This window comes from Patiria miniata, unplaced genomic scaffold (genome assembly GCF_015706575.1).
Source record: "Patiria miniata isolate m_02_andy unplaced genomic scaffold, ASM1570657v1 HiC_scaffold_17, whole genome shotgun sequence".
Lineage (NCBI taxonomy): Eukaryota > Metazoa > Echinodermata > Asteroidea > Valvatida > Asterinidae > Patiria > Patiria miniata.
The window spans coordinates 8,513,538-8,534,689 of record NW_024037055.1 but is presented as its reverse complement, the minus strand read 5'-3'; the positions used below and the strand labels follow the sequence as shown (position 1 = coordinate 8,534,689).

Below are 21,152 nucleotides of genomic sequence, written 5' to 3'. Positions count from 1 at the left end.
TCAACGTTCCTGAAAGCTGCGGGGCTAAGAAACATCGTTCAAAAAAATCGGAAGTGTAGTACACATTCGTCCGAGAGAATGCCGAAAATCAACCCAACATTTCAGCATCAACAGAGTACTGAAACGTGAAAATAAGTAAGTATTCCGAAAGTCCATGTACAACAGTAGTTACCCTGAGATTTAGGTAAAAATTCCTCCAGTAGAATCTCTTGTAGAGAAGTGGGAAGAAGCCGTAGTTTGCAGAATTAAACTTGAGGCCCAACGCGTTCAATATGCGTTTGCGCTACTACTGGTACTAGGCCTGCACTCGATTTCGACACATGCCTAGTCATTTTTTTCGCATGTCCAGTGTAAAATTATGCGTTGCTATACACTTCATTTTAAACTATTCATGTGTATACAAAGTCATCCTTAGTCATGTTAGTCCTCTATATACTTGAATTGAACTTGCTGGGGTCTTTGCGTTCCATTTTTGAAAACGAAAGCTGGAACTTGGAAGCATGTTGCACCAAAATAAAAACCTTTTCATTTTCGCATGGCACTTTGGCATGTTTGGCCTCGCCTGGCCTTGCAAGTTTGGCCGTGCTCATTCATGTCATTCAAGTTTCAACATGTCTGAACACTAGATGTTTAGGCCTATTTATCCCCACTGGCACTGTGGCTCGCATGTTATTGTGCTAATCCTTCGCCACACATCCCGATTCCACTGTTGAACTTGAGGTGAAATGGTGTATTGGTCTAGGGGCCTATCAGTTTTATTGTGCACCCGGAAAAATGTACAGTTTACTGACCTTCGAAAGTATCACTGTCGGGCATGCAAATTTTCCTCGAATCCGCGGATTTCCTCGTTTTTTATTTCTCATGAATGACATTACAAATTGAAAAATACTGTTCAAATTCTTGTGGGGTTTGGAATTTCCTTGTTTTTTTTTTTTTAATTCCCAGTTGCATGCCTGAAGTTACTCCTAGAACTAGCTGGAGTTACCCAGCCCTCCCCTGAGTTTTATCATTGGGTTGTCTATTAGGGCTGGAGCTAGTTTTTCTCGTAAACGATAGTATAGGCAAAAATTTTTGGAAAATGTTCAATTTTGTCCCCGTTACACACTAATTGCATCTGCAACTCGCCCCAAACTTGCCTGGAATAACCATTACACAGGTCCTTGAAGTAAAAAACGATCCACGATGAAGATTCAGCCTACAATTGCAGTGAAAACAGGAGGAATAACCGCTAACCTGACAACCTTGCTGGCATGGCCAGGACCGCAATTGGTTTGTGCACAAAAAAAAAATTGTGTACAATGAATGGCGGTCGATTATCAGGCACAGAGCGCTGTCAACTACTCGTTTTTGCCGGCTGCGCTGGCTGTTGGCGCATGACGTCACGCACAAACCAATTGCGGTCCTGACCATGCCAGCAAGGTTGTCAGGTTAGCGGTTATTCCTCCTGTTTTCACTGCAATTGTAGGCAGAATCTTCATCGTGGATCGTTTTTTTACTTCAAGGACCTGTGTAATGGTTATTCCAGGCAAGTTTGGGGTGAGTTGAAGTTGCAATTAGTGTGTAACGGGGACAAAATTGAACATTTTCCAAAATTTTTTGCCTATACTACAAGTTACGAGAAAAACTAGCTCCAGCCCTAATAGACAACCCAATGATAAAACTCAGGGCTGGGTAACTCCAGCTACCTAGAACTATGATGCTCCGCGGAGCAGAGCAGTCATAGACAGCTTACCCCGCAAAATTGTTTGCTTCTACAAAACACCAACTAAGTACAAAAATGAAAACCAAGCCATTTCCCACAGAACCGCTGCACAATTTGCCCCTAAACTCCGTACTATACCTCTTGACGTACTCACGTAAATTGCACCCAACAAACGGTGGTGAATTCTGTCAGTTTTTAGGCCAAAATTATGAAAAATATGCCCTTTCTGCACTGAGCCAACCTGACACTTGAAACGTGCACGCACTTAATGATCGATCGATGATTTTGGGTTCACTCGGAGCGCGCCGCGGGGGGTTTGGTACTTGCACTTGTACGCATGCGCATACTATCATTTCGCCTGTACCGTACCCCCGCGGCGCACTCCAAGCGAACCGAAAATCATCGATCGATCATTCTGCGTGCACTTTTCAAGTGTCAGGTTGGCTCAGTGCCGAAAGGCATATTTTTCATCATTTTGGCCTAAAAACAGACAGAATCCACTGATGTTTGATGGGTGCAATTTACGTGAGTATGTCAAGAGGTATAGTACGGAGTTTAGGGACAAACTGTGCAGCGGTTCCGTGGGAAATGGCTTGGTTTTTATGGACGTTTTTGTACTAAGTTGGTGTTTTGTAGAAGAAAACAATTTTGCGGGGTAAGCTGTCTATGAGGCTCCGCTCCGCGGAGCATCATAGTTCTAGGAGTAGCCTGAAGTATGGTTGTATTCAATGATCTCTCCACTTTTTCGTTTCGGGTTGATTAGGTAGGCTAGTCTTACCTCCAATTTTTCCGAGAAATTTAGGCATCTTTCTGGATTCCATATGCACACGTACAATGTTTGCCGATTGCAGCCGTGTTGTATGTCAGAACCCAAGTCTGTGACGTAGTGTTATGGAAATCAATCTTGTCGCTCCGGCAGCACGAGTTGCGATGCAAAGCTGAGGTATCATGGAGTACAACCATACTTTCAAAGGGCAGTAAACTGTTCATTTTCCCAGGCGCAGGAAAGGTTGACCATTTCACTTTACTGTGGGAATCGGGATGTGTGTCGAAGGATACACAGGGGTGTGAAATCTCAGCTTTAAAGCTGATTTCAGCTTTTTTTTGTTTTGGATTTCAGCTTTTTTTCCCCTCACTTGTTGTGTACAAAAGTATAGGAGACTTCCAAAGTTCATCTTTTTTACACCGTTTTCAGCTGTTTTCAGCTACATTTGTATTTTTATCAGTGGTCACTCACACCCCTGGATACAGCAAAGCAACATCCGAGCCACACGAGTGGGGCTAGGCCCAACTTAGTTACAATAAAAAAGGCAGTGGCTATTCGGCCGGCGCCTGATCCCGTTTGAGACTGTTTTCCCACTTGATATTCACCATGGAAGATACTTTACTTATAGTACCTGGTTTAAGACCAGAAAAAAATCAATTTCCCTACCTTTAGACGTAAAGTCTTTAGGGACTAATGGTTATTCTGTGTAATATATTCTTCAGTCATTTCCAACATGCTTTCTCAAAAATTTTCCCTCACATTACAACATAAGTCTGGCTGTAGAGCAAACATGCCTTTGTTTATGACAAATATGGCAAGTGGTTAGAAATTGTCCGACGCTGATTTCACTGTTTGCCCAATGACTCTTTTTCAGGACTGAAAATGATAATTGATATCCTTTCCAGATCAGTTCCGTTGAAATGAGCACCCAGCCTGCCCCACTCGCCAGCAGTGGGACCCCCACCACCGGCCAGGCCGGCACCCCCGTCCCCCCGACGCCGTTGAACAGCACCGACCCTAAGCCCGGCAGTAAGAGCCCAGCCAAAGCTGGTAATCCTAAGGTCGTCGTCCAGCCGGTCAACCCTCCCATCAGTATTTCCCTGCCAGTTGAGCAACCCATGTTTACCATCACGCAGCACAAGCACACTGTAGAGGCGGGCAAGATCCCAACAACCATCTCCATAGCTGCTACTGTAAGTCCAGCAGTGAATTGCTTGTCTACAGCTAGTAACATACACAGACACGCATTCTTGTTCCGTAATTGTGGGGACTTACACTCGTTGCCACGAGGTATTTGTGGGGGCCGAAAAATGCTATGGGGACAGCAGAAAGTCCCCATAACTCTGTCCTAATTTGCCTAACAATAAAAAACTTCCGCATAACGCGGTGTATGCCTACCCACATTTGTTGATGGTGTAAATCGAGAATTTTCTGTTGTTCCTCTTCCCTTTTCCTTTGTTTGTACTTAAACTTTTTTGCAACAGCGCTCATTGGTTTTGTACACGTTTTCTAATCGAGGTCGTCCTCGATTTGGTTCCTGTCCTCGATTCACCGATGATGTTGCACGTGTGTGTCCTCGATTTACACCATAAACACACACACACTAGTGTTCATTTGCCTGCAATCAGGGACCCCCTATTGTCCCTCTTTTGTTTGAACTTTTTAGGAAGACCTCCCATATGTTTTGTACATAAATCCAAATTGGGACCTCTCGGGAATTGGGGACCCTATTGTCCTCTATTGTTCTCTATTGTTCAACATCCCCTATTGAATGCAGAAACAAACTCACACACACACAACTATGGGAAGGGGCTTCTTCAGGCGCATGTGTAATTGTAAGACACTGCCAAGTAATAGAGACATGGTCTGCATGTCGAACAGCAGGATTGCTGTTCAAATCCTGACCTTGTTTATAGTGATCAAATGATTAACAAGGCCACAAAAAATAATAGTTCTGCTTCCGGTTACCCTACCTACCCTATTTTGACAGCCCCTACCCTAATTTGTTTTAGGGAAAAATGAGGAAAAAATCCTGAAAACCTTCAATTACTACCTTTACCCTTGACTACACACAGACACCTCCATTGTGATCGTACCCAAAACAAAATTGCCCCCCCCCCCAAAAAAAATTCCCTACCTACCTACCCTATTTTCAAATGCTTTGTAATCAGAAGCAGAACTTTTTTTGGGGGGGGGGCCAAAAACATGTATTTGATATCACGACAGTCTCACAATGGATTGGAAAAGTTGGCCTGAATTCCTAGCATAAAAAAGATTTGCACAATAAGTGAGACAATTCCAAGTGTCTTGTGTACTTTTTTACCCAAGGTGTGTAAAATGCCATTTTATGTTTTACACAAACATGAATTTTAACCCTTACATTCCAAAATCCTGTTTGCAAAACAAAGGATTTTATAGGATTGAGGGTATTTGGCAAAAAGCTGCGGCTCATTTTGGAGGATGCACTGTTTCAAGGTCTTGGGCCAGACCTTGTGTTGTTCATGCTCAGCCATGCATAAAGTTCAGGCCTAGGTTCTACTCGAGATCCTCCGCACTGCTCCAGGATGTCACTGGCTCTGCCTCAACATATCGACAGTGACTGATGGAGGATTTTGCAGGATTGAGGCGGTGGTCACCCCTCCAAGGGCCATATTCAAGAAATAACAGGATTTGCAGGATTGAGGCTGTATGCAATATTTTACATGGAGGCAGTTGGAGAATTTTGCAGAATTGAGGTTGTATCTTAGCAAAAATGCCTAAGGAGTTAAGGTTAATGCAGTTTTTCAAGATAACCTTGGTGTCAGTTGATAAAGATTAATAGGTATTGGTACACTCTTTTTTCTTTATGCAGCCCACTGGCAAACCCTCTCAAACCGTTGCCCGGACAGTCGTCTCAAAGATGGTCGCAACCACCCACCAACAACCCACTACCTATATGGTACCCAGCTCCCAGGCCCCTCTGGGTACACACCCGGCACCCGGTACCCAGTCAACCCCCAGCACCTACCCGGTCCTCGGTACCCATATCATGCAAAGCGCCCCTGTGGCGGTACCCAGCACCCATCTGTTGGCTGCTGCGCTCCCGGTACCCAGCGCCCAGGCCCAGGTGCGCCTTTCCACAGCAGGGTCGCCCGTTGTCACCTCTGCCGGGGGTGACGCCCATAAGGTGAAGGTCAGCGCCACGCCCGTTCAAACGGTCACAACTGGTACCCAACCGGGTACAGTGGGCGGTCTCGCAGGCCACTCGATGCAGCAGTATGTCAGGGGGATATCCATGCACCCAAGCATGATCGCTGGTACCCATGTCGCAGCCGGACAAGTTCAGCAGCATGCGTTTCCGTCGCACTTACCAAGAGGTGAGTCCAGGGCAATACAAAAAAAAATTTGGTATTGAATTAATAATCAAACCTGTATCCAAAAAAGGGATTCATTAACCCTTACTCTCTGAGGGTAGTTTACTGCATGTCAGTTGGTTATGCCAATGCCCTCCAGCTGCAGTTTATTGGCAGATAGTTTGTCTTAACAGTGAAGGCTCCAATTGGCAGGAGTTGGAGGCCCTGGAGGGTGCCTGATACTGACCAGCTGGGGGCACTCACTTTGTTATCAGAGGACTCTCATTGTTCTCTGTGGCATGTATTGGAGTGCCTGTCCAGTTACCCTTGAAATGACATGGCAGATATTGGAGGGCCATGCAAAAAACATAGGAGATTTTCTTGAGGCACATATTGGCATGCGTTGGAGGGTCTAGTAGGGTAAGGGTTAATCAATCAAGACAATTATTGTTTTCCTACTGCAAACTTTTTCATTGATTACATTTTTTTAACGATTATAGAATCTTTCCGTTACCTTAAAGACTTAAAAAAAAAAATTCTATCACATCAGGAGCTGCTGCTGCAGCTGCCATGTCTGCTCCGAAAAGCGGCATGACGACAGCAATCTTGAGGACCACCACGCCAGTGTCACAGACGCAATTTCCCAACACCGCGACAACTGTGGCTGCCTCCGCGGTACAATCAACCAACATCACCGGACAGCAACTACAGGTATTAAAAACTTTTGACAGGTCGTTTCTTATTTATTTTTTTTTACTATTTTTTTTTTCTGCGAAAAAAATGACATGCAGTTACATTAACATCAAAGAAAAGAATTGAATTACTGTATGAAAAGTTTGAAATGTTACTACAGTGAAATCTCGATATGCCAAACCTCAAGGGAACAGGTTCAAAATTTGACTTAAGCAGAGTTTTGAGTTAAGCAGGGTTGTATATCATTGTTATACTACTGAAGGGAATGGATTCTTTGTTTGACTTAACAGTTGTTTTGAGTTATCAGAGTTTTGACTTATCAAGATTTCACTGTATTACAAATATTAGAATTGAGGATCTTAATATCAGACAACATACAGATGAAGTTGATCCACCTTCCTTATTTGCAGCGGCACCACCAACCGCCCCAGGTTCACCTCCCGGTCCAGCACCACCTACCAGGCCGCTTGCACTCCCCAGCAGGCCTGGCCGGGGTGGGTATGGCGCCCACGGCTCCACCAGGCATCACCAGGGCTAGCTCCCCTGGCGCTGCTGCAGCCAGCATGCCTGGGCATCATGCCAGCACCTCCGAAGCCCACAGGTAAGCCAGATTGATCAGGGTTCCTGACTATAAAAGGACTAAAGTAGACTCAAAAGAAGTTCTCAGATTACCCAATGTGCAAGCTTTCCTGCGAGACATCATAAATAAAATTTGGCCCAAGTAGCAGACCAAATAAGTGCCTAATTTATATTATGTGCGACGGATTGGCAATGAAACATTTCCAAATTTTAAATGTGGTTTCTAAATTTACCTCCTTTTTGTAAGGACCCTGCCCCATGCATCCATGCCCCAGCCCCACACCCAGACTGCGGGCCACCCCTTCCGCCCAGACATCAAGCAGCTCCCAAAGTCCGCCGACAAGCCAAAACCCGACGGTAAACCCGACCCCAACAAACCCATGGACCCGACCAAGCCCGAGGTCAAACTCGTGGACCCGCGGGCTGCATACAGCTGGGTGACCGTCACGCAACAGCAACAGCAAGGGGGAGGAGTCCAGAAAGTGGGAGGGGCCAAGCATGCTTATATCTCCTCCCAGGGGCTGGGCATGCAGCGGATGGCCCATCCTGCGCCCCAGGCCATCCCTGCCAGTAACATCAACAACCAGGCGTCAAGTAGTCTGGTAACTGCCACCACACTGTCGCATCATACAGTACCATCTCAAAGTAAGCAAATATGACATGGATCAATTTTTCTTTTTTTTCGATTATGAAATTAATTTGCTCAAATTCCTGATACTGCTAAGTACACTATCTGGTGTTGGGGCCGGCATCCTTTTCACGGAAGCAGTATTAAGCAAAGCAAAGAACAAGCCGTCGCGTCAGTGCAACAAGGTCGTATCTCCTAAAATGGCATGAACGATGCAAAACGCGAGTTTGAGAATGTCAAAAGGTCGTATCTCGCTTATTAGACCCGGATGTACACGCAAAGTGGCATGAACGACGCAAAACGCGAGTTTGAGAATGTCAAAAGGTCGTATCTCGCTTTAAATAACCCGGATGTACACGCAAAGTGGCATGAACGACGCAAAACGCGAGTTTGAGAATGTCAAAAGGTCGTATCTCGCTTTAAATAACCCGGATGTACGCGCAAAGTCAATGGACGTCGAGATACAACCTTGTTGCACGGAGCGTTTTCGCGCGAGATACGACTTTGTTGCAGAAAGGAGTTACGACCTTGTTGCACTGACGCGACGAAGCAAACTTCAGAAACAAGATTGACAAATCTTCCCTGCATGAGCGAATTTGGAGGATCTTTTAGAATTCAGGAAGGCCTCTTGCGAAAAATATTGTTGTAGCTAGGGTTACAGAGACCAATTTGTTTTCAACTCTTTCTTTGTGTGTGTGTGGTTGTATCACAGGTATAATTCACAGCAGTATTCGTACGTCGGCGATAACGGTGACAACGTTAAGCAATCAACCTCAGTCCAACACAACCACAATACCAGTTGGTAAGTAAAACTGGAATGACCATCTTGCATTCACAGTTATCCTTGAACCCTTACCCCCTGGAGTGATTTAATAGGAACCTTCCTCACTAAACTCTACACCCAAACCGTTGAACTCTGATTATGGTGCTTTATGCCTGATCCCATGTGAAGCATCATCAATTTACTAGTGCAGTACTCACTCCAACAGATTCCAACAAAACCTGGGGTTGGAGTTTGACTGGATGGGGGTTGCTAGGGTTAATACTCAATATTCTTTCTCCTTTCTTAAATCCCCAGTTACGGTGCCGTTTGTTAAACCGAAAACTTTCCAAATTGAAGTTGAACTTTTCATTTAGAATTAAAAATTGTAAATTAGACTGGAACTTTTCAGACAGAACTAGAACTTTCCATCAAGAACTAGAACTTTCCAAAGGTATCTGAAGTTTGCAAATGGAACTAGAATTTTCCAAACAGAACTGGAACTTTCCAAAAAAGAATTGGAATTTTCAAACTAGAACTGGAATTATCCAAAGGGAATAGAACTTTTTGAAAAAAAGAACCGGAACTTCCAAAAGAGAACTGGAATTTTCCTTAAAGAACTGGGTCTTTGAAATAGAACTGAATCTTCCAAAATAGAACTGGAACTTGTCAAGCATTGAGACCTTTTCTGATCTGTGTCCGTCCTATCATGTACCCACAGCCAAGGTCTACCCCCGTCAGATGGCCCATCCTCCTAGGCCCAGCACACCTTACTCTGAGGGCGGACCCTCCTACGTCTCTGCCCACAGCAGGAACTCCCCGAACACCTCGGCTGTCACAACGGTCACCGCACTGCCCCCTACGGTGACCATGAGTGACGGACGGGTTGAGAGACCTCCCCACCCTGGGGCCATGAGCCACGGGTATCCGGCCTCAATGCCTCCATACTTCTTCGACTCAATGAGTAAGTACCATCAGTAACTAAAAATAAAAATCATTCAAAAAAAAATTTGGAAAACTCATCTGTCACTGTTCAGAAGACAATTACAGTATCCTGAATTTCATATCCACTTCTTGTCAGAAAATTGGATGCAACTGTTACAGTTGTGCAATGAAAGTCAAACGTGGAAGATTATATTTGTGATATACATTGTTTTTTTTCGTTTAGACTATCGCCATCATATGATGCCCTCCTATGGTACAAACCACTCCTTTGCATCAATGTCAGCTGCTGGAGTCCGATCCACATTGGGTAGGTCACACCAAATCAATCACATGTCAACCACATGTCAATCACATGTCAACCACATGTCAATCACATGTCAGTCACATGTCAGTCACAAGTCAATGTTTATAAGATGGAAGTTGCATCGGGGTGATGTGTTGCATCACCCCGACGTAAATTCCACCTTATGAATAGTCTGGTTGCGGTACCAGCTTGTATATCAGGTTTGAACCAGCCATCCGACCCCAGTAAGCTTGTTGGTCGAGTGGTAAGACGTCTGCACTAGTAAGTAGAAGGTCGTGGGTTTGAGTCCCACCCAAGTGATTTTTTCTCACAATCACCCGTGACAACACTGAGTGTACAGGGTTTATAGAAAATTGAAGTCAGTGTTTGAATTAAGTTATGAATTCTGTTTAATACCTTCAAGAAAAGAAAATACCCATAATTCTCAATGTCAATATATTAATATTGATGTTCTCATTAACATAATCTGAATATTCATGATGATCTGAATAATTTTCTCCCTACCAGCAGATTCCCACATCAGGCATACGATGCACCCGACGACGCCCCAGAACAGTTCGGTCGCGGCGGCCGTTGTCGCGGCAGCACATGCTGCCACCGTGGGGGGTCCAGTCCGGCTGAACCCAGTCAGTATGATGATCGACTCGCGGCGACAGGTACCCGTGCACAACACCATGGGGATGGCACCGTCATTAGAAGGTGGGTTACCGGTGAAGGAATCGTGCAGTAATGTTTGTTGGACTAACCCTCACCTGCTTCGCACAAATCTAACGGCTGCAAAGTTTAAAGCAAGAGTCCAAATATCTCTTGTTTGTTGGTGATTGAAAACTCATCGGAGAGAATGTTGCATCCTGACGCCACTATTTTCATTATATATTATCTCAATTGAGGTCAGTCATTGCAAAAAATGTTGAAAAGACATGAATCTGGGACCGAGAAACATTTTTTCCAATTTTGTTAGTAAATACTTTGAAAATAATCTTGACTCTCTGTAGACATTGTGCACAACCACTGAAGTGGCGTCTTAGATACTGCATTCTTTCCAACTCATCAAATAGTTGATAAGCTTTTTTATGCCCAGCGGCGAAGCCGAAGGGGCATATTGTTTCCGCCTTGTCCTTCCGTGGGTGGGTGTGTGGGTGGGTGTGTGGGTGGGTGAGCTTGTCTTACATACGCAGTGTGGACTTCCGAACAAAAGACGTCCACATAATGTAGGTAGCACCGACGTTGTGTGGACTTGCCCCACGTCCACACAGTGTTTCCCCATTTCTGGAAAACAGGTTTAGAGGCATTTTTGGGTTAGGTTTATCTGTAGCAGAATGAAGAGAAACACTAAAGGGAATCATAGAAAAAAAATTGGGTTGAAAGAGTTTTCACAGTTTGAGAAAAATGAGTTTTTTCACTGGTTTTTCTTAACTACACGAAAGCAATGGAAAGTCCACACTAGTCATGTGAAACAAGTATGGGTGGGTGGGTGTGTGTGTGTGTGTCCGGACAAATCTTGTCAGCGCGATAACTTGAGAAATACTTAACATATAAACTTCAAATTTGGTTTGTGGATTGTTCTTGGTAATCCTAAGAAGCCTTTTGCATTTGGGGCCAAAAGGCCAAAGGTCAAGTTCACAGTGGCTAAAACAATAGAAATCTTGTCAGCGCGATAACTTGAGAAATACTTAACATATGAACTTCAAATTTGGTTTGTGGATTGTTCTTGGTAATCCTAAGAAGCCTTTTGCATTTGGGGCCAAAAGGTCAAAGGTCAAGTTCACAGTGGCTAAAACAATAGAAATCTTGTCAGCGCGATAACTTGAGAAATAATTAACATATGAACTTCAAATTTGGTTTGTGGATTTTTCTTGGTAATCCTAAGAAGCCTTTTGCATTTGGGGCCAAAAGGCCAAAGGTCAAGTTCACAGTGGCTAAAACAATAGAAATCTTGTCAGCGCGATAACTTGAGAAATACTTTACATGTGAACTTCAAATTTGGTTTGTGGATTGTTTTTGGCAATCCTAAGAAGCCTTTTGCATTTGGGGCCAAAAGGCCTAAGGTCAAGTTCACAGTGGCTAAAACAATAGAAATCTTGTCAGCGCGATAACTTGAGAAATACTTTACATGTGAACTTCAAATTTGGTTTGTGGATTGTTCTTGGCAATCCTAAGAAGCCTTTTTCATTTGGGGCCAAAAGGTCAAGGGTCAAGTTCACAGTGGCTAAAACAATAGAAATCTTGTCAGCGCGATAACTTGAGAAATACTTAACATATGAACTTCAAATTTGGTTTGTGGATTGTTCTTGGTAATCCTAAGAAGCCTATTGAATTTGGGGCCAAAAGGTCGAGGGTCAAGTTCACAGTGGCTAAAACAATAGAAATCATGTATTTATTCTGAGATTATAGGGATTAGGGATTAATTCATATAAAACCTACAGAAGACACTAATGCTGTCAATGAATGTTCCATGTGACCAAGGTACATGTAAGTTAATGTTAAAAGAGTGGTGTTATGTCATGGGAACTGTCACCGTTGCGGGGCATTTGTGTTTGTAAACACACCTGACTTGTTTAATTTTGTTTCTTGTAGGAGGTGGGGTCAATACAAGTACATCTGTGTCAATTGGTTCGACGCAGTCATCGAGTAACTCGCCAAATCCAAACGCTTCGCCGAGGCCCAGCATCCTCAAGAGGAGAATAAACAATGATAGGTGAGCCACACACCCACAGGCAACCCCTACCACACCCCAATACCTGCCGCCTGTCTCCCCCCCCCCCCCCCCAAAAAAAGTGCCAATTGAACTCTCGTATACACCCCTTGTAATGCCCTAACAAAGTGAGAATTATGCTCTTTGCCAAAGTGGAGGAATTTGGAGGATTGAGGTTATATGGCAAAAGTGCATTACTGATTTTGTAGGAGGCACTTTGTCAAGGTCTTGGGCCCGACATTGTGTTGTTTTTGCTCAGCCATGCATAAAGATAGGCCTGGATTATGCTTGAAATCCTCCGCACTGCTCCAGGATGTCACTGGCCAAGCCTCAACATATTGACAGTCACTGCCGCAGGATTTTGCAGGATTCAGGCAGTGGTCACCCCTCCACGGACCATATTCAAGAAATACTGGAGGAATTTGCAGGATTGAGGCTATATACAATGTATGCTACTTTTTCATGAGGCCAATTGGAGGATTTTGCAGGATTGAGGCTACATCCTAGCAAAAAGGCCTAGGGAGTTAGGGTTAAGGAATAATTCTTGACACTGTCTCCCTGACGTTTGTGCAAGAAACTTTCTTCTGTCGACGTCTTATGAAATAACAGCTACTTTAGAAAATGCTGACATTAGCCGTAGCTCTGGAAGCCTGTTTCCGACAGCCAAAATGGAGTTTATGAAATGAATGAGATTTCAAATTTCTAATCTCCTGGCTATCACGGTCTGATTTTTAATTTTTTTTCCACTCAGTAATGTGATCAGGAAGTTGATACCAACCACGCAGTCCAACAGCCAGCCCAGCAGTCCCAAGACGGAGCTAGCCCGGTCCACCTCAAGCTCACCAAAACACAGGTACAACAACAAAAAAACACTCTCCTTCCTTAAATGGAATGTACAACATTTGCTTTTTCTGCAAGTTTCAAAATTAATGGATTTGGAGGATCAGTAACATAGCAAATATTGTTAAAATGACTTCTTTCACGTTTTTGGCTTGTAGATGCTGGAAAAACTAAGAAAACCAATCATGTTCTTATAGTCTGGTTCCCTGACCCAAACGGAGCAATTTATAGACTTTGGGGAATTATAAGGTCAGAGAATCAGTCTAGCAGGCTTGTACCCCTTCACAGGTGTGTAATCAATTGCAAAAAAAAAACGGAATCACTAATTATAAAAAATTAAGAACACTTTTTGAAAAAAGTCAGTTTTTCTCCAACGCTGGTCAGCTGACCAGCGTTGGAAAAATACAGTTTTTCTTGAAAATGTCAGCACACCAGGAGCCATGATTTTAAAGGATGCTTTAGACTGTCATTCCCTAACAATTCAGTAAGGTATTTTGTGATAATTTGATCATTTCGTTTTGTGATGTTTACAAATGTATCTTCCCTTTAAGAGTATTATTGGAAAGAGTTCCATACCTGGACATCACTTGACACCCTGTGCACAAACCCAGTGAGACTGGTCTGAAAAAAAGTGTTTTTTCAGTAAATGCTTCAGTATTTTCCCTGCTAAATATGACTTTTAGGACATCGCTTTCTGATGGCTGATAGGTCACTGCAGGGAAAAATGAGTGATGTCCATGTATGGAATTCTTCACGTGTTATTTATCTTAACCTGTTTCAGACTGGCATTTCAGTCATATCAACCCCAAAAATGTGACAATCAACCCAGGTCAACACAAATAAATGTTGGTTTCAGACATTCAAACGGTTTGTACTAATGTCGAATTACTAGATTTAGGGGTCTTTCTATATGACTGCCACAGTCAATCTTTTGGAGAAGTCGTTTCTGTTTCTGTAACTCGCTTCAAATCTTATAGAATAATTCAGTTCAGCAAGACTCCAGAATGCCTGTCAGAAAATAGCGTAAAATCAAGAAATTGGAGTCTGAAGCAATAGTGAAGACAAAACCAAGGTTTTTTTTGTTTAGCCGTTGTAGTCTTTATTAGTTTCTGTTGCAGGGGTGTAAAATCTCAGCTTTAAAGCTGACTTCAGCTTTTTTTGTTTTGGATTTCATCTTTTTTTCCCTCACTTGCTGTGTACAAAAGTATAGGAGATTTCCAAAGTTCAGCTTTTTACACCTTTTCAGCTGTTTTCAGCTATTTATATCAGTGGTCACTCACACCCCTGCTGTTGTCACATAATCCTTGTTTCATTTTTTGTATTTCAGTGATTCGTTAGCCAGCAGCCAACACTCCCTGGACAGCAATGCCTCAGAGGCTAGCCTGGACGCGCTGCCGTCTGCCATCAAAATCAAGCAGGAGCTTGAGACCATCCACTCGGAGTCAGGCACCCAGGCTAGCATCCCTCGTGACCTGAGTCTGACCAACTCCGTCGGGGAGTGTAGCCCCTCGCCGAGAAAGAAACCTCGCAAGCAGCAACACAAGTAAACTTTCTTTCGTCTTCAAAAAACGTTTTTCAAATGAGGTCTGTCCATGCTTAAAAGCACCATTGCACCACTGAGTTCATGGTGCTTGTGTTCTTGGGCAAGACACTTTACTACAATTGCTTCTCTCCTCCATGGAGTATTAATTGATACCATTGAGGCCATGATACACATGCAGCAGTATGGGCAACAGAGTCACAGTGTTATGGTTTTCAATAAATGTGATGTTCTTGAGCAAGATACTTTACTACAATTGCCTTCCCTTCTCCATATGTAGTTTAAATCGTTGCGTCAGTGCAACAAGGTCGTAACTCCATTCTGCAACAAAGTCGTATCTCGCGCAAATACGCTCCGTGCAACAAGGTCGTATCTCAACGTCCATTGACTTTGCGTGTACATCCGGGTTATTTTAAGCGAGATACGTCCTTTTGTCATTTTAAAACTCGCGTTTTGTGTTCATGCCATTTTAGGAGATATGACCTTGTTGCACTGACGCGACGAAATTGGTTCTTGTGAGGCCATGATACACGCGAAGCAGTGTACACAACAAAGCCGCACTTCGTGATTTAATTTTTTTTCTTCCCTTTTTTTGCAATGATGCAGGGTTGCCACGGAGCATCACGATATCCTCGACGACCAGTCCACTGACGAGGAGACAGAAACCAAACACAAACACTTCCGAGTCAAGAAGGAGAAGAAAGAGAAGAAACCAACAGGTCAGTAGCCAAAAAAAAATAGAAGAAAACAAAAAAAAGTGCCCGTTTTGTTGACATTCAGCAAGCTTTACTGTATTTTTGTGTCCTTTTTTTTTTATTTGTAGTTTCGGATGTTGACCACATTAACGTCGTGCACTACTTCCGAAGGCCGTGCATCCGGCTGATCGACACCTATCGCCAATCCTGGAAACCAACTCACAACCACTTTGAGAGGTACTCGGATGTCCGGCCAAAAGGTGAGTCTCGTCACAAGAAAATGCTGGATTCGAACCTGCCACCAACAGAATACTGCTACAGTGCTCTACCAAGTGAGCTATGCCGACCTATCAATTTGTATGTTCGTTGAAAGCCATTCAGAAGTACCCTGACGTGCTTTGTAGCTGAGGGTCGAGCCACCAAAAAAAAATAATTGCAGGTGGATCAGAACCTGGAACCTCTTAAATAACGCACTGCTGGTCTCATTTTTCTGGAATGTGCTCACTTTGTATTATTATTCATAGTTTGCTTTATGAATTGATAGCAATAAATGAGTTGCTTTTCCTTCACAGAGGAGAAGAAGACCACAATTCACGAGATTGCCAATCAGCGAGGAATCGTCAAGAAGACGGACGGATGGAAGGTCAGGCACATCACCTATCAGTTTGAGGACCTGGTGAGTTCAACCAAAGCAGCGTAATCGGTCATTTTTAGATAGGTTTTGCCCTTCATAGACTTTACTTGTGTGCTGTATTACTCCCTGCCATCTGAGCGTTTGAAAAAAGCTTGCAATCTTGGGTGGGACTTGAACCCAGGACTTGTTGCTTAAAACCCTCGGAGAAGCCACGTGGTGATAAAATTCTCCACATTTTCCAAATAAGGTCATAACTTTTTTTTTCAATGGGCCAATAAGGCCAAGATTCCATGTAATCCTCACCCCTGGTATACACCACAAGCCTGTAGACTCCCATTGGCCAGACCCTAACCACTGCAGAGTAAGGAGTGTTGAAAGACAGCAGCCCCAAGAGGCACCTGATGCCTTTGTGCAGTAATTGGATAACTTAGTGGCCAACCCCTTTGTGCTGCTGATCTCTCTGTGTCAACCCCTCGATCTCTCTGTGTCAACCGCTCGTGCCGCCCAGAGCTCAGACAGGTCGTAAACAATCCTGGCCCATACAAAGGCCATGTGACCTGCCTATATCTTGTGCATGAGGGGGTTATTGACCAAGACACTTCAGTGTGGTGATAAAATACTCCATGTGGTTTCACGGTGTGATTTTTTGGGTCACTCTGCTCCGAGGGTTAATAATGCGTGTCTGAAATGCTCAATTGATATAACATGCGATGCTTTCCTTTTTTTTTGGTCTGAATAAAAACAGATATGCTCTGCCAAATTTTGTATTGTAATTGGATTCTAAGTGACAAAACTCACACTCAGAATTTAGTATTTTCACATTCTCGTGTGGTATTGTGAAAGAGAATTGTTTATATCCTACTCTAGTGAAAAGTTACGTTCAAGAAAAGTTTGATATTTTTTTTTTTCTCTTTCAGAGTGGGTTGGAATTAGACGTCTTCAATGAAATGAAAGAGATCAAGGAAGGCATGGCCCCCTGGCAGACCCCTGGGAAGGAGAGCGACACATCCAAGATCTATGAACTCATACAGGTGAGCAACCTCCATCCCAGCAGGAAGATTTGTGCTAGCCCATCACAAGCCCTGCCAACCACAAACCCCACCCACCACAAGCCCCGCCCACCACAAAGTACACCAACCACAAGCCACGCCCATCACAAGTCCTGCCCACCACAAGCCCTGCCCACCACAAAGTACACCAACCACAAGCCCCGCCCACCACAAACTACACCAACCACAAGCCACGCCCATCACGAGTCCTGCCCACCACAAGCCCCGCCCACTACAAACCACAAGTCCTGCCCACCCTCCACAAGTGCCGCCCACTGCAATCCTTGCCCATCACTAGCCCTAGCCACCAAAGCTCTCCCCACCACAAGCCCCGCCCACCACAAGCCCCGCCCACCACAAGCCCCTCCCACTTTTCTCGCACTGCTTGTAACGAAGTTGGATGAAGCTACCGCAGGTTCAGAAAAAAAGGTCTAACTGGTCATTATGCATGATTTGATAGTCAGGAAGGGTCCCTTGCATCTCTTCTCAAAACGTAAGATGTAACTGTCTTAAATTCATCCTCCAGAGGTATTTTTTTTTTGGTTTTTCTTTTCAGGGCAACATCCAGAGATCGCAGTACGTGATGGAGCACTTGGAGGAAGCCAAGAACACGATGCTGAAACTCCTGGAGCATAAACCCAAGGTGATGTCCATCATCAAGAACCATGCCAACAAGAGGCACGCCAAGAAGAAACACAGCCCTTGAATAAGATCTATGAAGAACCATGCTCCGAAACACTGCTTCATGAAGAAACACAGCAACATAACACGGCCGGTCATGTAACCAAGATCAGCCCACTAAATCTTGGTCAGATGAAAAGATTTTGGTGAATGTGGTTCAACTCCTCATATGTTGATCGAGTCGGAAGAATTGTGTGTTTAGTGCGGTTTTGAAGTTTCTCTCTGTATTCAGATGGTTTTAGATGAACTGGAGACATCATTTGAACAATGAGCATTTCTGTCTTTACTGCATAGTAAAAATGTAGTTCATTTTCTTCCACTGCACCAAGTAGAAACGTCTGATTGATTCTGCATACATATTTTATTGGTTTACTGCAAAAAGGGTCCTTCACGCCGACAAAAAAATCTGGGAAATTTCACATGATGAACATGAGAAAGATATTGTTGACATCGACTTCCAAAATATTTAAATTTACTTAAAAGACAAATCCTGGCAGAATAATATGCAGCCAGTTATCGTCCACCTAATTTGGTTTTTAGGTCATTTATTTCGAGAAGGACCTTTTAAGAAATGTACCAGTATTTTTGTGTTTTTCTGGTCGACATTCACATTGCAGTTTTGTTTCGGCATTGGGATTTTCATGTTTTATTTTTACCATAGCGTAAGTTATGGACCAGAATAATATATATATACTGTAAATATATAAATGTACATTTTCATTTTTGTGTTTTTTGAAGTGGAACGAAAACTCAGGAGTTTGAGAAGGTCGAGTCCCTTGGTCCTACGATTTGCAAATTTGGAGGAAAAAAATATTATTTTATAACATCATTTGGACACGAACCTAACTTTGGAGCAAAACATTATTTTTTGTACCTTTAACCGACAAAAAAATAAATGAAATGAGAAGTGTTCCGTTTGAATTCCCCAACCAAGAAACTTTCCGACTGAAATAACGGGGGAAAAATAATATATAAAAATTTGACCTCCTGAAAATCTGAAACAAAAGTATTTCTTCAAATTTAGAACAATTTACTTTCAGTTCATTTGTGCCAATTTTTTTCCCCCGAGTTCAACAGAGATATTTTAAAATCAGTTATAACTACCACTGGCATTTTAAAGATTAAAAAGAAAATGTCTACAGCATTGTACACTGTTCGTAGGAATCAAATGTGAACAAAATTGAAATAATCTACCTTTTTGAAATTCAAGTGATGAGAGTTGAAAGGGTAAATTTGTCTTAAAAGAAATGTGAAATATCCCTTCGATATCTTTTTTTTTAGAATTGGTCAGTGATATTCAGCTAATTTTTTTCCCCTTATTTTCAAATTTCAGATCAAGATATAATTTTTGATATATTTTCCAGTACATGTTACTCCACAAGAGTATCATAAAGGCTGACACAGTGGACTCTGATTTCTTTTTTATTATTGAAAATTCTATTTGAACGAAGCTTGATATTCCAGAAAATTGGCATTGATCGTCCTTATCAAGTCAGGTGTATTTTGTATACAAATCTTGAGTTAGGACCCACAAACAGGTGTTGTATATTATACAGGACAAAGATAATGTGCATGTGTCTATTATGTGAGAACTGTAATTTTAATACTGATACGAAATAAATATGTGTACAGTGCTTTATATGATGTATTTTGTTGATTTTATTTCTCTTTTTTTGTTAGGAAATTGCTGGCCATAATTCAAACACATTTTGAAGGTTTGACAGATTTGTTGATTCTCCACAATACTATACGCAACACGAGCATCAATCAATATTCAAACAACCAAAATACTGATGGTTTTGGAATAGCACATCTGTCCAGCAGTCCAGTCGCAATGTGTTCTAGGGTTTCTTTAGGCATCTTCCCTTCAACTTTCAAGCAATTTCATTTTTTGGCCAAAATTGAAAAGAAAAAAAAGTAAGGGGTTAGCCTTACATTTTTCATCAAATTTGGCCAAAAATTCACTTTTCTCCAAACACCTCAGAAATACCACCAGATGCAAGAGGAGCATCAATCAGTATTCAAACAACCAAAATATTGAAGATTTTGGCCAAATTCATCAATTTTTGTAGAAAGAATAAAATCACATTTTTGGCTGGTTTTAGCCCAAATTTGTGCCAATTTTTGTTTGGAATAGCACATCTGTTCAGAAATCCAGTTGGATTGTGTTCTAGGGTTCTTTAGGCATCTTTCCAGCAAGTTTCAAGCAATTTCATATTTTGGCCAAAATTGAAAAAAATTACAAGGGGTTAGCCTTACATTTTTCATCAAATTTGGCCAATAATTGACTTTTCTCCAAACACCTCAGAAATTCAACTGGATGCAAGAGGAGCATCAATCAGTATTCAAACACTCAAAATATTGAAGATTTGGGCCAAATTCAGCAATTTTTGTAGAGAAAAAAAATCACATTTTTGACTGATTTTAGCAAAATTATTTGCCGATTTTTGTTTGGAATAGCACATCTGTTCAGAAATGCAGTTGGAATGTGTTCAAGGTTTCTTTAGGCATCTTTCCAGCAAGTTTCAAGCAATTTCATTTTTTGGCCAAAATTGAAAAAAAATACAAGGGGTTAGCCTTACATTTTTTATCAAATTTTGCCAAAAATTGACTTTTTTCCAAACACCTCAGAAATTCCACCAGATGCAAGAAGAGCATCAATCAGTATTCAAACGCCCAAAGTATTGAAGATTTGGGCCATATTCAGCAATTTTTGTAGAGAAAAAAAATCACATTTTTGACTGATTTTAGCAAAAAAAATTGCGGATTTTTGTTTGGAAAGCACATTTGTTCAGAAATGCAGTTGGAATGTGTTCTAGGGTTCTTTAGGCATCTTTCCAGCAAGTATCAAGCAATTTCATTTTTTGGCCAAAATTGAAAAAAACTACAAGGGGTTAGCCTTAATACCTTTGTCATCAAATTTGGCCAAAAATTGACTTTTCTCCAAACACCTCAGAGATTCCACCAGACGCAAGAAGAGCATCAATTAGTATTCAAACACTCAAAATATTGAAGATTTGGGCCAAATTCATCAATCACATTTTTGACTGATTTTAGCCCAAATTTTAGCCGATTTTTGTTTGGAATAGCACATCTGTTCAAACATTTAGTTGGAAGGGTTTTTAGGCATCTTTCCAGCAAGTTTTAAGCAATTTCATTTTTTGGCCAAAATTGAAAAAATGCCGTACATTTTTCATCAAATTTGGCCAAAAAATTCCACCAGACGCAAGAAGAGCATCAATCAGTATTCAAACACCCAAAATATTGAGGATTTGGGCCAAATTCATCAATTTTTGTAGAAAAACAAAT

General features: G+C 42.3%; 1 protein-coding gene across 4 annotated transcripts; it reads left to right on the top strand.

Annotated features, from left to right (window-relative positions):
* The first annotated feature begins 10 nt into the window (after positions 1 to 10).
* On the top strand, positions 11 to 19,487 carry LOC119723752 (histone deacetylase complex subunit SAP130-like). Of its 4 annotated transcripts, none has more exons than XM_038194598.1 (18): positions 11 to 135; positions 3,374 to 3,661; positions 5,320 to 5,824; positions 6,351 to 6,511; positions 6,904 to 7,094; positions 7,320 to 7,717; positions 8,413 to 8,502; positions 9,182 to 9,424; positions 9,629 to 9,712; positions 10,220 to 10,408; positions 12,287 to 12,407; positions 13,156 to 13,257; positions 14,572 to 14,787; positions 15,391 to 15,503; positions 15,608 to 15,739; positions 16,052 to 16,155; positions 17,031 to 17,144; positions 17,719 to 19,487. In XM_038194598.1, the coding sequence occupies exons 2-18, from the start codon at positions 3,389 to 3,391 to the stop codon at positions 17,866 to 17,868; spliced, it is 3,186 nt and encodes a 1,061-aa protein (XP_038050526.1). In that variant the 5' UTR covers positions 11 to 135; positions 3,374 to 3,388; the 3' UTR covers positions 17,869 to 19,487. The 4 variants fall into 4 exon arrangements, with proteins under 4 accessions (XP_038050526.1, XP_038050527.1, XP_038050524.1 ...); XM_038194599.1 differs by having other exon boundaries at positions 10,217 to 10,408; positions 12,290 to 12,407; XM_038194596.1 differs by having other exon boundaries at positions 10,217 to 10,408.
* Positions 19,488 to 21,152: the final 1,665 nt, after the last annotated feature.